The 14,907-nt window shown below is 32.6% G+C and overlaps 1 protein-coding gene across 5 annotated transcripts in view; it reads left to right on the plus strand.

Annotated features, from left to right (window-relative positions):
- The window catches only part of MMUT (methylmalonyl-CoA mutase), a 32,538-nt gene that overhangs the window by 10,186 nt on the left and 7,445 nt on the right, over positions 1–14,907 (plus strand). For all 5 annotated transcript variants that reach the window (XM_081044244.1, XM_081044246.1, XM_081044248.1 and 2 more), the window contains exons 4-11: positions 592–749; positions 3,699–3,870; positions 5,079–5,327; positions 7,993–8,104; positions 9,221–9,336; positions 10,700–10,815; positions 12,392–12,523; positions 13,576–13,723. In XM_081044244.1, the coding sequence (XP_080900370.1) occupies positions 592–749; positions 3,699–3,870; positions 5,079–5,327; positions 7,993–8,104; positions 9,221–9,336; positions 10,700–10,815; positions 12,392–12,523; positions 13,576–13,723 (1,203 nt within the window). The remainder of the gene's footprint in view (positions 1–591; positions 750–3,698; positions 3,871–5,078; positions 5,328–7,992; positions 8,105–9,220; positions 9,337–10,699; positions 10,816–12,391; positions 12,524–13,575; positions 13,724–14,907) is intronic.

A 14,907-nucleotide genomic window follows, 5' to 3' on the forward strand; every position in this document is an offset into this window, starting at 1 on the left:
GAAATATTTGATTTGATTTTTAAGCCATGCATTTTCTCCTGTTTTGCTTTGATATACTAAGGGTTGAAACATTTTCCTTTTTTTCCCTTGCAATGTGTTTTTATTCACTTTCAATGACTTCATTCAAATGAGATAATTAATAACTACTAAATAATAGTTAAATTTATATGTTGTTAGCAAATTAGCCCAAAATAATGAGGTTTTAGGACAGTGTATGAGATTGAAGTCATTGGTTTTGAATTAAAGATACCTTTATTCAGTTCTCAGGGTAAAGGTTACATTCCTGACCTCAGCCGGCTATTTTGAAGTTTAAACTTTGGGTGCTAAAGGATGGTTGGTACAAATTCTTTTCCAATAGAAAAATAAAGCAGGTACAATCCTTGTGATGTTTCATTGGATCAGTCATTTAATTGGAAAGTAAATTAATTGTAACAAAGTAAACATTAAATATTTTCAGTTATTAATATAAGCTCAACTCAAATATCTCTGAGTTGAACATTATTTAAAAAATATTGTCTTTTAGAAAATATGCTTAATGAAAAGTTTTTATATTTTTATTCACTGTTGTGTTTTTTGTTTTTTGTTATACAGCACATGCCCAAATTTAATTCAATTTCAATTAGTGGCTACCATATGCAGGAGGCAGGAGCTGATGCCATTCTGGAACTGGCCTACACCATAGCAGACGGACTGGAGTACTGCAGAACTGGACTCCAAGCTGGCCTGACCATTGATGAATTTGCACCAAGGTGCGTAAAGGAAACTCAGATATTGTCTCAACAGTAAGAAAATGCGTAGGACCACTTTCTGAGCCTACAGCAAAATATATTGATAAAATGAATATTTACATATAAACACTATACTAGAGTCTATGTTTTATCTCAGTGATAATCATTGAATAAGCCAATACTGCTTATAATTAAAAATTGGAATTAAATTGGACCATAGTTCTTGATAAATAAGAGGAAGTTTATCTCCTGTTATTCGGAGAACACCAGTAATTGATACATTTTGACAAGTAATATTCAAATGTAAACATGATGTTTAAGACAGAGTCTTTTAATTTTTTTCCTTTTAAAATATAGAAGTCATCTATTACATTTTATTATGTTTTTCTGTTGCACTTACAAATGTTTTGGAATTCATAGTGATATTAAAAACATCTTTGTTTCAAAACGTCTTGTTAATAAAGTTGTATAATCATGGAAAAACTTAAATGAAGTTTATGAAGTATTAATATTTAAATTCGGGGTCAAAAATTAGTCCAGTGAGCAATTACTTGCTAAGCTTTGCCCTGGGCCAAGCACTAGCTTATATGCTGGGACTACAACATGTGAAAAATGTGGGTTCTACCCTTAGAGTTTGTTGACTGGTGAATGCTCCTTATACCAGGAATCGTTACATATAATGCCAGCAATTCTCAGAGTGGGCCAAGGACGCCTGGGAGTCACTAAAACCCTTTCCTGGCTCTTACAGGTCAAAATAGTTTTCAGGATTATTTTAAGACTTTGCCTTTTACACTTTCATTCTCTCCAGAGTGTACAGGGGTATTTTCCAGAGACTATATGATATGTGGGATTGTAACAGATTGAATGCAGAAGCAGACGTGTGACTCCAACTATTTTCCATTCAACCACACATTAAAGAGATTTGCAAAAATATAAAACAATGACTTTTTTATTATGATTTTTCATTTTATTATTAGTATTTTTTTTTAATAATAGTTATTATTTTTGATAATACTTTGACTCTTAATTCTGAGTCTGGCTCATTCACTAATTTGTCTAATGTAGACTTTGGTAAAGAAAGGTATTATTTTTCATAAAAATTTTACTAATGTTAACATATTATAGATTTATTGTTATTTCTAAGTGAATATATAAAATATTGATAGATATTATCCAAATAAAAAAGTTTTCTATAAGTGATTGACTCCAGGGCCAGAGCTGAGAAAAGTACAAGTTGAGCTGGGAACATTTTGTACCAGAAAGCAAGGAACTGCTCAAACAGTGAGGAGATGTGGCATGCCAAAAAGAATGGGAACTTGCTTGAATGAGCTGCTCTGGGCAAGTTTGGGACAATTTTATTATTGAAAAGGATAGTCATGAATGTGAGTTATAGAACTAAATAAGAGGGAATTTGTGCATCTACAGTGAATTTCCAAAAAAAAAAAAAAAAAAGGAGGAGATAAAGTTTGGACAAAGTGCATTTTTACAAATGGACACTAACAGATGCAGATGGAACGATAAAATTAGAAACTCAGAATTTTTAAGCCCACAATGTAAGAATGTTAATAAGCTAGTGGGAATATAATAATTGCACAGTCTAAGAATTTACCCTACAGATTATTAATTACAAAAGGGTGAAGGTACTTTTAAAATGGAGAGTTTTCACTACCCTCCAGCAGTCACTACCCTCACCAGGAATTCCCAAAGTTTGTGGCACAACCTGAGGTGACAGGCCTCCTGGTGCAATGCTATAAGAAGTACAGGACACCCCAGCAGTCTCCTCGCCAAAAAAGTGTTAGCCTGGCTCTAAACATGACACATGGATTGATGAGATTGGGGAAGTGGGGCTGATATAAGCACTTTTATAAACAAATTTAAATACGGCCTAAATATTAGGGTATATTATTAAATTAGTGTCACAGTTAGGGATGTGATAAAGGGAGGTGATGATGGAACAGAAATGCTTATTCTTAGGGGATGTTTGCTGAAATGATTGGGTGAAGTGCACTACATCTGCAAGCTACTTTCCAACAGCTCAGCTGACAGATTGGTATATACATACAGTAAACAATTGGGAAATGTTATCAACCAAGAGAAGAGTTTTCTCTGACAAATTTCTTCAAAAACACTTAGGACACACACTCCTGATAGCAAATTCAAAAATGAAACTATAGCTCCCAGTGCTAGCCTGCTCTCTGTTTCTTAAAGATTATTTTTAAATTGTGCTGCAGTTTAGACTCAAGTAAACATTTATTTGGCAATGAAAGAAAAAAGTTTCCTGTAGTAATTTTTAAGAGTGAAAGGGATCTTGGAATCAAAACATTTGAGAACTGCTGTTTTAAGAACTTTTTCCAAGTGTATACTAATATCAATAAATTTTTTTAAGTTTATTTTTTTAAGGCTCACCTTGTTTTATGTAGGGATTGACAACCTTTGTGCTTTTAGATCAGGCAGTTAGCCTAATGTGTACAGGATATAAGGTAAAAGAGAGTAGTGGATTGGGAACAGTTGAAAAATGCATGCCTAGACTAAATATACAGCTATTCTTAAAAAAAAGCAAAAACAAAAAAACCCAAAAACAAAACTGAATTGCTATCCAAACAAGTTTGTTGTTTTATCCCCTTTGTAAGTGACCCCCACCTTTGGGTATTCTTGAAATGCATATGTATTTAGAAAGTGAATCATTCTTTAAGGTCACAGAAGAGCTTCTTTCCTAAAAAAAACCAATTGTAAAGTGAATAATTCCTACCTAAAGCAAATAATCACAGCCATTTTTTCTGAATACATAAAGCTGTACTTTTCTATGTTATGTTTAAAGTTACTGAAGTATATATGCTTTGATTTTACTTTGAATTAATTTGTTTGAAATTAAAATTGGACATTGTTTTTAGTGTGTGATGCAGTCAGTTTTATTTTCCATTTTATATTGCGAAGTATAATCAAATTCTGGACTTAACATTACTATTTTAGGTTGTCTTTCTTCTGGGGAATTGGGATGAACTTCTATATGGAAATAGCAAAAATGAGAGCTGGGAGAAGACTCTGGGCTCACTTAATAGAGAAAATCTTTCAGCCTAAAAACTCTAAATCTCTTCTTCTAAGAGCACATTGTCAGACATCAGGATGGTCACTTACTGAGCAGGTATGTATATAAAGTGCAGAAGTTTAATGAAGTCATATATTTACTTCTAAGCAACATGACACAGTCAGGAAATAGATTTAAGAACCTATCTGCTAATATTTGAAAATCATAATTATTCTGAAGTATCATTCATACTTGTTTGTTTTTACATATATTATAATAAATAAAATTGGCTCCCTCTAGTGGTTAACAATATAAAATCATTTAAAAGTAAAAAGTGATGAGGAAGAAATACAAATCATAATTCAATAACTGTTAAATAACTTTGAGTTAAAATTCATAACATAAAACTGCCTAATTAAATTGTATTTTATATGTATATTTTTAAAATTATAGTTACATGTTTAAATAAGCATGCATGCAACACACCATTTAAAAACTATCATCACTTGGGTAATTTATTTTAATTTAATTTCATTTTATTAAAAAATTGTATGATGACCTTCTTTTTACATGGGTTTTCTTTATATATTTTGATGCACTTAAAAATAATTTATAATTTTAAAGTTAGATTGCTTTCATACATTAAATAGTGAATAAACACTAATGTACTCCATATTAAATATAACTTCATTTTCTTATAAATGAAGAAATATAGATTTCAGGGTTGGAAGGAACTTTAATAATCGTTTTTGTCTTAAACACCTTATTTTTACACCTGAGGAAATTGAAATTCACAAAGGTACAATGACTTGCCTAAATCACAATTAGGAACTCAGTAAACTAGAGCCCAAGTTTCCTATCTCATAGTCCATTGTTCATCTATGTTTTAATAATAATTTATTAATCATTTACTGAGTGCCTGTTTTGTGTACATCCTTGTGGTAGCTACTTCAAGGTATATAAAATAATTAGGATATAGTAAATTATGAGATGAAGGATGTCATAATTTAAGTAGACAAAGTGTACATTCATGATACACCTGCAGAAGAGTAGGCAATTCGAAAGTAAAATTAACAAATATTTAATATTTCAGGGATTATAAGAAGCAATATTCTAAACACAGACGAGGCACTTTGACTCTTAATTTTGAGTCTGGCTCATTCACTAATTTGTCTAAATTTACTTCATATTCTGAAGCTTAGTGTAGACATTGGCAAAGAAAGTATGCAGCAGCCACTGCTTAATCATATTGCCTTTTTTAGCTGTCCTATGTATAAACTGTTGCCTGTTTTTGTTTTTTTGTTTTTTTTCATCAAATGTTGTAGGATCCTTACAATAACATTATTCGTACCACAGTAGAAGCAATGGCTGCAGTGTTTGGAGGGACGCAGTCTTTGCACACAAATTCTTTTGATGAAGCCTTGGGTTTGCCAACTGTGAAAAGTGCTCGAATTGCCAGGAACACACAAATCATCGTTCAAGAAGAATCTGGGATTCCCAAAGTGGCTGACCCTTGGGGAGGTTCATATATGATGGAATCGCTTACAAATGATGTTTATGATGCTGCCTTGAAGGTCAGTTTCTTCTCTTTGAAACTTTTGCCTTCAAAATTTACAGACTTATAAAGATTTATAGATGTTTTGATTTGTAAATCAAATTATAGATTTATATCAAGATTAATGCAATGTCTGAGAGAAAAGGATTAGACTTTTCTAATATTCGAAACTGAAACTTAATTTAAAAATTCATGTTTGTTTGTATTAAAGTAGTTTATTCAGAGTTAAAAAGACAACTAGTGTTAAAAGGCTTACAACAAAAAACAGCAGTCCTTTGTCCTTCACTTGCTTTTGTCCTGCTTTCCCGTGTTACCTATATCTTTTGTTTTTATCTCCATATTTAGATTTGCAGTTGACCCTTGAACAACAGGGGCTAGAGCTGCACAGGTCCACTTACATGTGGAGATTTTTTAACAAATACACAGTCGGATGCAGAGGACCAACTATGCATTCTCCTGTGCCATTTTATATAAGGGACTTGAACATCCATGGGTTTTGGTATCTGTGGGGACCCCAGAATGAATACCCCCACCTCCCTGACCATGGATACCCAGGGACGACTGTAGTTAAGTTTTGGGGGGAGTCAAAAGTTATACATGGATTTTCGACTGAATGGGGGTTGGCGTCCCTAAATTACCTAGCCTGGTAATTTAATTTTTTGACTGATTCATAACCCTTTTCCCCCCTCGTCCCATACTACTAATATAACTATATCTCAATATCAATTTTCCCTAAAGTCTTCTAATGTTCTCATTTGATTTAGACTGGTTTCTCTCCAGACCACTGCTGTCCTTTTCACTTCTTTTTGCCATTATCCTGGGATTTCCTTTCATCTGCTATGTTAGTTCTGTATCCTGAATCCTGTGTTGATTTATCACTTGTTATTAAGTCACATCTCATAGGCACCTCCTGAAAAACGTGCATGGGAGATGAATTATTTGAAAGTTTGGATGTTTGAAAATGTCTTTATTCTACTATCGTGTTTGATTGATGGTCTGACTAGGTTTGCAATTATTTTCATTTGAGAGTTTGTAAGCAAATTTGTAAACATTGATCTACTTTTTATTGTAGCTTTTTATTGTAGCTTCCAGTATTTCTGTTCAGAAATCTGATGCCATTCTCATTCAGTATCTTTCTTTCTGAAAGATTCAGGATCTCTTCTGAGTTTTTGTGTTGATGTATCTTGGTATGTGTGTAGTTCCTCCATTGTACTGGAGCTTTGTGGGCCTTTTTCATGTTCTTATAATTCTGAAAAATTCTCTTTTATTATTTCTTTGATAATTTTCTCCCTGTCATTTTTCTGTGGTTTATTTTCTAAACCTCCTAGTTATCAAATAAGGAAGGACCTCCTTAAATGATACTCTGATGTTCTTATCTGTTCTATAATCCATCTTTGAGTGTTCTGTTTTCTTGGAGAGTTGTCAACCTTACCTGTCTATTTAAATACTTCAAAATTCATATATCATATTTTGAGTTTCCAAGAGCCCGTTTTTGTTTTCTAATTTTTCCTGTTGTATGTCATACTACTTTGTTTCATTAATACACAATCTCTTCTTATTTTTCTAAGGATATTAATTTTTTTGAAGTTTTCTTTTACATCCTGTATGGTCAGTTTCTTCTCTGTGCCTTTTGTCTTTAGTCTTACCATTCAGAATATGGGTTTTTGTTTCAGTAAGACATCTTACCCCTTCCCTCATTCCCTAGTTCATTTTCTGTAAACAATAAACTTTGCTTCCCTTGACAGAATGGGAGACGGGTAGTTGCAAATTCTCAAGTAGTCCCTGTCTTTTTAGCTTCTTATCTTACCCTTGGCTTGTGTTGAATCCAATATAGATTCCTCTTTCTTGAATTCTTTGGGGGGAAGCAAGTTTGACCTTGCTCCTTTCTGCTAAGTCATGTACTATTCCACCATCTATTTTCCACCATTTCATTTATCATGAGGCTGTGATTGAAAGTTTAGATGATCCCTGGTGTCAGTAGAGAAGGAGTTATAGCATTACTCTGTCACTCAAGTCAAAAGTAAAATTGCATTTTGAAATACATCTTTACAGAGTATTTCTGTAACTATGAAAACTTTATTTTGTGTAACTAAAAATAAAGATCAGAGAATCGATGTTATTTTAAGTTTTCTCCCAAGACTTGAGTGAAAAGTTTGCTTTTCCAGAATATACTTGTTATTTTCTCTGGTGTCTTTTCAAGTAACTTTAAACACCAAATTTCTTTCTTTCTTTGAAAATTAAGGTATAATTGACATATAACATTTTATTAGTTTTAGGTGTACAACATATGATTGGATATATGTATACGTTGTGAAATGATTATAGGAATAAGTTTCCATTTGGGAGTTTGTAAGCAAATTTCATTTGGGAGTTTGCGTCCATCATCACACATAGTTACAGATTTTTTTATGTGTGAGGAGAACTTTTAAGATCTAGTCTCTTAGCAACTTTCAAATATATAATATAGAATATACATAACTGCAGAATTTCTAATTAATGCTCTTGATGTTAACTTAATTCTTTTCTTATGAATCACTAAATTTACCAGTAAAATGGTCTAATATTAAACCATTAATATTAAATGGTCTAATATTAGTAGTTATGTAACATAACAAAGTTGAATAGTTTATAAAAATATTTTTATTTTCTCTTCCCGTTTTATTAATCTGTTTTTTTCTTATTAGCTCATTAATGAAATAGAAGAAATGGGTGGAATGGCCAAAGCTGTAGCAGAGGGAATACCTAAACTTCGAATTGAAGAATGTGCTGCCCGAAGACAAGCTAGAATAGATTCTGGTAAGATAAAGTAGAAAAGTTTATGTGTGAAATTCAGTTTTTAAAAAGAAATATAAATTTCTGTTTTAAGATAACATACATAGTTCATAAAGCAAAAATGATGGAAAAATGAAACTTGGGAAAAATGTTTCTCATCTAAATCTATCGGTCTGTCTATCTGTTATCTATCTCTGTGTTTGAATTCTTGCATGCATGAATGCACGTGGGCAAGCATGTGTACAAAGTATAGAAAGTATGTGTGGAGGTATGCCTATTATGTATATATATACATGTGTGGGTGGGTAGCTTCAACATTTTGAAGATGACATCAATTGGTCATTGTGCTCTACATTGGAGTATTCATTCATTCATTCACACATTCATTAATTCATTCATTCAATCAGTCAATACTTTTTTAGTCTTAAGTATTTGAGACACTGCTATGTGTGGGCATACAATTGTAAACAGGAATAGATCTAGTTTCTGCACATATAGAGCTTACATTTTTAGTAAGAAAGAGAGAGAAATTGAACAACTAAACAAGTAAATAAAAATTATAGATTGTGATAAGTTTTATGAAGGAAATGAGAAGGGATACAATCGGGTAGGAATGGTAGGATGTTTTTAGATAGAATAATAATCTGGTAGTTTAAGGCAAAATATGTTCTTTATCATGTTAAAGAAATGTCTGTAATTCTGGTTTATCATTTACAGATTTTAAAATATATTTTGCTTAAAAGAGATTGGCTATAAGAGAATTGAAGAAAATATTAGAAAACCTGTTGGATGTTGGGTATTAATCCTCTACCTTATAAATCTTAGATGGTAACTGCTATTAATGTCTTGATTTTATAAAAATGTTAGAAGAGGGTTTATCATAAACTCTGGGAAAGCATATCATTCGGGAGAAGAATAAATATCTACCCTTACAGAGATTCTGATATATACCTGTTCTTTCCCCTCCTACCCCCATCCCAGATTGGGATTTGCTGATCTATGTTGAAGTTTCATTAAGAGTTAAGAATACTACTTCAAAATATTAAACTTGTAAGGAAAATACGTGATGATCAGATTATTACTATTGGCAATTACTTTTGAGTTGAATCTATATACTATTTTCCTCTGGGAAATTAACAGGTTCTGAAGTAATTGTTGGAGTAAATAAATACCAGTTGGAACAAGAAGAACCTGTGGATGTTATGACGATTGATAATACTTTAGTGCGTAAGAAGCAGATTGAAAAACTTGAGAAGGTAATAATAGGTATCATGTTTTGGGTGCTTTCTGTATTCTGGGCACTGGCTAAGCCCTTGCATTGTCCTGCTTCATCTTTTCCAACCTAATGAGGTGGGTAATATTTCCCAGCAATTTAAAGATGAGGAAACTAAAGATAAGGGAAATTGAGAAACTTAGATAAATAACTGAGCAGCCAAGACTCAAATCTAAGTCTGTTGACACCAAAAACTCATGTTTTAAATTACAATATATCTGTCTTTGGGAAACTTATATGTTATTAAAAACTGCACCATAATAATACCTCCCATAATTTACAGATTAGAACTAAGGCTTAGATGGTTATGTAACTCATTCAAAGTTAAAAACAAAATAAAGTTCATTTGAACCCAGGGCTTTGCACTGTAATTTATTTCCATTAGAGAATGGTTTTGCTTTGTTTTGTCTTGATTTTCTTTTTTCTTTTTTTTTCTTTTTTTTTACATTCCAAATGAGCAGGAATTATTTTATTTTGTGGACCTACAGTTCTCATGTAGAGTAGATTCCTGGGGGTAGATGGAGTAAGCCTGGCCAGGGTCCACCCCCCTCAGTCCAATAATGGAATTGGGTTTTTCCTTGCCCTTAATATAAATTTTCTGGCCCCCTCTGCTTATAGATAGTATATCATTTTAGTGACATTTTGAGCAGTATAATATTTTAGACTCTTTTACAGGTGGTAAAAACTTATAAAAAATTGAATTTTAGGTAAATTTGTTTGGATAGACAGAGCAGAGTAGAGTTAGGACCTGAGAGAAAATGTTTTTGACCATGCTTTTCACTGTCTTTCTCTATTGCGGTATTTCTCATTCTCTCTCTCTCTCTCTCTGGATTATTTTTAACTATAAAGAATAACAATATACATACATATTAGCAATATATTGTTAATTAACTAAGCGAATCTTAAAATGTAACTAAAATATTCTCTAAATTGTAATTATTTTTTTCCTCCTTGTCACTATTAATCTTTAGTGTGCCTTTGAAATTCCTCATATAAAAGAGCCACTTATTTTCATTGTGTTGCTACATTAGAAAAACCTAAGTAGCATGTGCTACTTGGTCAGCACTATTTTTTTGTTATTTCTCTGATTGTGTCTGATTTATCAGGGTTATACAGAATTGAGTATTATTTTTGCAGGTCCTTAACTGTTTATGGAATGAGTAAATGAATAAAGGAATATCAGACCTAGGATATATGTTATGCTCTTCTTTTTTTTTCATTCTTTTGTTTTTGAGGTTAGGATAATGGAACAGTTACCATATGATGTATATCAGGGTCTAATTTCCTGATCTCAGTTTTATTCTCTATTCCCTTAAATTGTCCCTTTTCTTGACCTTTTGTATAAGGTCAAATGTAGCAGGGATCAAGCTGTGGCTGAGCGGTGTCTCGCTGCGCTGACTGAATGTGCGGCCAGCGGAGATGGGAACATTCTGGCTCTTGCAGTGGATGCAGCTCGTGCAAGGTGAGGACGTGTAAGTTTAGAGATTTCCAAACAGTAGTAGTTGGCCAGTTTAGCTTTTCAGAGTGGACTAATACAACTATAACTATATGATCCTTTAAATCATGGGAGCCTAAAAGAAAATATTAGAAACCAAAATAAAGTTAATTCTTGTTTTTCTTAAACATCTATGCGTTTAAAACATTCATATATCTTGAATGGAGTATACTGATAGTTGTGGATTTCCCTGTGGCTCAGGACGTTTGACGTTATTGTAACAAATCCGTGTCGCTGATTTGCAAGTTGAAGTTTGGTGTACTTTCAAGTATAGGGAGACATCAGTATATTGGAAAGCAAACTTGTCCTTTATCCAGAACTAGACTATATGTCACGGCTATTCACCAAACGGACATCTTTGAAAAGACAGTCCAGAATAAAGGGCAGTCACTGCTTTGCCATTCAGGGCATTCAGAAAAGCGAGTGACCCACAGAGACTTTTCTCCCAGTGTGTAATAATGTTACTAAATACATTATTTTTGCTTTTATTACTTATTGCTTAAGATAATGAACTTTTTAAACATGTTTCAAGTGTTTAAGAGGTAGAGTGAATAGTATGTGAGTTGGTTACTTGTTTCAGTTTTAATTTTTTAAGAGAAGTACCTGCTTTAAATCTTCCAATTAAAAGGAACCCTCCCATTCCTTTTAAATTAAAGCCTAATCTTACCGTGGCCTGCACGACTGTGCTGCCTGTGACTCTGGCCTGCCTCTGGCCTACTTCCTTCGCTATGCTGTGTCCTCAGTGTCCTTTCTAGCTTTAGAATACAAAACATGTCTTGCTACCTTCTGAGCCTTTGCATTTAGTGTTTCCATTTCCAAATACGCTTCCTCTTTATGTTCTCCTTCTCATCACTTAAGTTTTAATTCAATAGTCATATCTTCTGTCTTTAAAATAGCTTTCGCAGCCACCCCATTCTATTTTGCCTGTTTTAGTGTCTTTGTAGTACTTATTACCATATGAAATTATCTTACTAATTTATTTGTTTGCTTGTATATTGTTTGTATTCCCTGACTAGGTGATAAGTTCTATAAGAGTAGGTACTTTTTTTTTTCTTTTCTATCTTATATATTGATGTATCTCTATCATTTACCCATACTTGGCCCATACTTGGTACTCAGTACATGGTAAATGGATTAATAAACAAATGGATGGAATATGCTAAAAGATTTGCTTTTTATCAAAAAGTACCAGTGGGAATCTTGTTCTTTACCTATATATATTGTTGTGGTGAATTATTCAGTAACCTCTAGATATGTTTATCTATTTATAGTTCTTAGCGCAGTCATTTTTTCATTGACAAATGTTGAAAAGAGATTACTATGTATAAAGGCATCCAGAATCACTTTTTATAAGTATTCTGAGGAAAGGTGTTTTCATGAATGCAGTAAAAAATATTCTTATTTAGATTTTTTACAGCCTAATTTTTACTTAGATAATAAAATATCGAATTATATTGAATATTAAGAAAACTCGAGTTGCATGTTAAGGTGAATATTTTTGTCTCAAATAATGATGTTAATAGAACTCCATGTAATATTTTAGATGTACAGTTGGAGAAATCACAGATGCCATGAAAAAGGTATTTGGTGAACATAAAGCTAGTGATCGAATGGTGAGTGGAGCCTATCGCCAGGAATTTGGAGAAAGTAAAGAGATAACATTTGCTATCAAGAGGTAATATATGAGATTTCTTAAACCAGAATGTCATCTCTTCTTTTAACACAATCCCCATGAATCTACTGCAGCCTTATTTTTTTATATACCCCTTGGAAAATATTTGAATTGACTTTCATGTTACCCTGTAGTTTTACTAAAATAATATTTTGAACTTTACCATAGTTCCCTTTAGGAGTTTCTCATTTCAAACAAATGTTTCTTTAACCAACATTGATATTGCTTCGTCTCCTTCAGGTACTTAAATTTCATTCTTTTTACTAGAATACACTTCCATATTTTCTTAAGTTTATTTATGTTGTTTAATTGCTCAAACAATTATAATATCTTAATTTTCCTATTTAAAAGTAAATATGCGGTTGCCATCTATATGCATAAATTGAAATCAGTCTTCACTGACCTGACAGTAATAACACTGTCAAACGTGATTTGGAAATATAAATTAATGTAAATTAGTCATACTTCTCAAGTATAAGAAATAGCTTCCTGGTAATTGGTTTTCTGAAACTTTGTAAGAAATTTCCCACTAATTTTATGTGCACTATAAATTTGTATATTTAAATAAGCAAGTATTTTGATCATACTTCATTATAAAACACTGCTACAGTCTGCTTGGGGGAGTTCACACTTATGAAGGGTGGGTGAGAGATATGGACAGTTCAAAACAGCTAGTGAGTTACATATATGTATAAATAACTCTGAAAGGCACTTTTCCATTTATATTTAAATATTTCTGCATATTGTATTCTGGAGACTGGCTTGAGAAGGTGAAAAGTTGTCATTTTCTCATCTTTCTTCACTGTGATGCTGTCAGTGTTATGGGGTTACAGACTATGTCATCTTTCAAACTTTCCTCTAAGGGGGCAATGGTAAACATATTCAGGCTTTAATGGAGTTCTCAATGTACAACAGAGATGTTAACAAAATTTGAGTAAACAGATTATATCTTTTTAAATAAACTTGAAAGATTTGCTGTGACTAAATTATATTTTTTATATCTTACCTTTGGAAAATTAATATATAACTGTTGTTATATTTAAAATGTTTTTTAGGGTTCATAAATTTATGGAACGTGAAGGTCGCAGACCTCGTCTTCTTGTGGCAAAAATGGGGCAAGATGGACATGACAGAGGAGCAAAAGTTATTGCCACAGGATTTGCTGATCTTGGTTTTGATGTGGACATAGGTCCTCTTTTTCAGGTACTGAGAAATGTTGGGGGAATTTCAAAAAGTATGTCATAAAATCACTTACATTTAGAAAAAAATCATAAAAAGATAATAGATCACGATGATGTTTTAAAGTTGAAACGAAGAATTTGAATTCAACAAATTACCTAATTTATTTTTTGAATGTGTATCATCTAATTAATTAAGACAGAAATAAGAATAAATTAAAACTCATGTTAATTTACTTGTTTTTGTAAAAATCATTCTCAGTTTGTAAAAATCATTGTCAGTTTCAAACTAGAACTTTTATGAGGCTTCTGAAACTGGGAAGATTACTTTCGAAGAGCTTACTGTACTACTTATTAAGGTTTAACTAATCTTTTGTGGGAAAGATAGCCCACATTGGATTGATGGAAAGTGTTTTGAAAGAGAAATGAAGCATCAGAGTGAGCTTGATTCATAATTATGTTTTCTCTTATTTTACTCTCTAGTGGTATTTTATTTAATCAACAGAATATTAGACCTAGCAGGAATACAATCTATTGGACCTAAATGAAGCTGAAATTCTCTATAGAGTGATGAGACATTAATCATTCACTCCAAAAAGACCTTTGGCTGAGGTGTACATAGTAATAGTTTTTATAGCAATTAGTAATAATTTTTATACAAATATGTAATGGATAAGGTACTTATTGATCATCTACCAGGTGCTAGGTTCTGAGTTGAGTAAGATATGATTTTTGTGTTCAAGGAGGTTACAGCTCCTGACAAAGATTTACTTATCAGTAATCACAACACGGTGATTATTACTGTAGTTAAAGTTGGGACAAGGAACTCATCCAAGTATCCTAGGAACTTACGTTTGAGCTTTGCCTTTCGGAAGCCTGAAGAACAAAGCAGGGAAGGGCATGTGAAGAAGAAGGGTTGGCTTAAGCAGAGGTGCAGAGGTACAGAGCTATGGGAGGCATGATGCCTTCAGGGAAAATTAGAGTGCAGTGCTTGGGATGATGTGTAGGTTGTGATGAAGAGCACGGATGCCGTTCTAAGGAGTTTGAACTTTATCCCAAATGAATTTGGGTATAGTGACACAATCAAATTTGTACTTGAGGAAGCTCACTTTCTAGTGAAATCACTTTCTGAAGTGGATGGAGGGCAGCTGTGACTAGATGCAAAGAGTCCAGTTAAGATACTCAGTAATCTGAGTGTGAAACAACAAA

Source organism: Rhinolophus hipposideros (assembly GCF_964194185.1).
Source record: "Rhinolophus hipposideros genome assembly, chromosome: 3".
In the NCBI taxonomy this organism is placed as follows: domain Eukaryota; kingdom Metazoa; phylum Chordata; class Mammalia; order Chiroptera; family Rhinolophidae; genus Rhinolophus; species Rhinolophus hipposideros.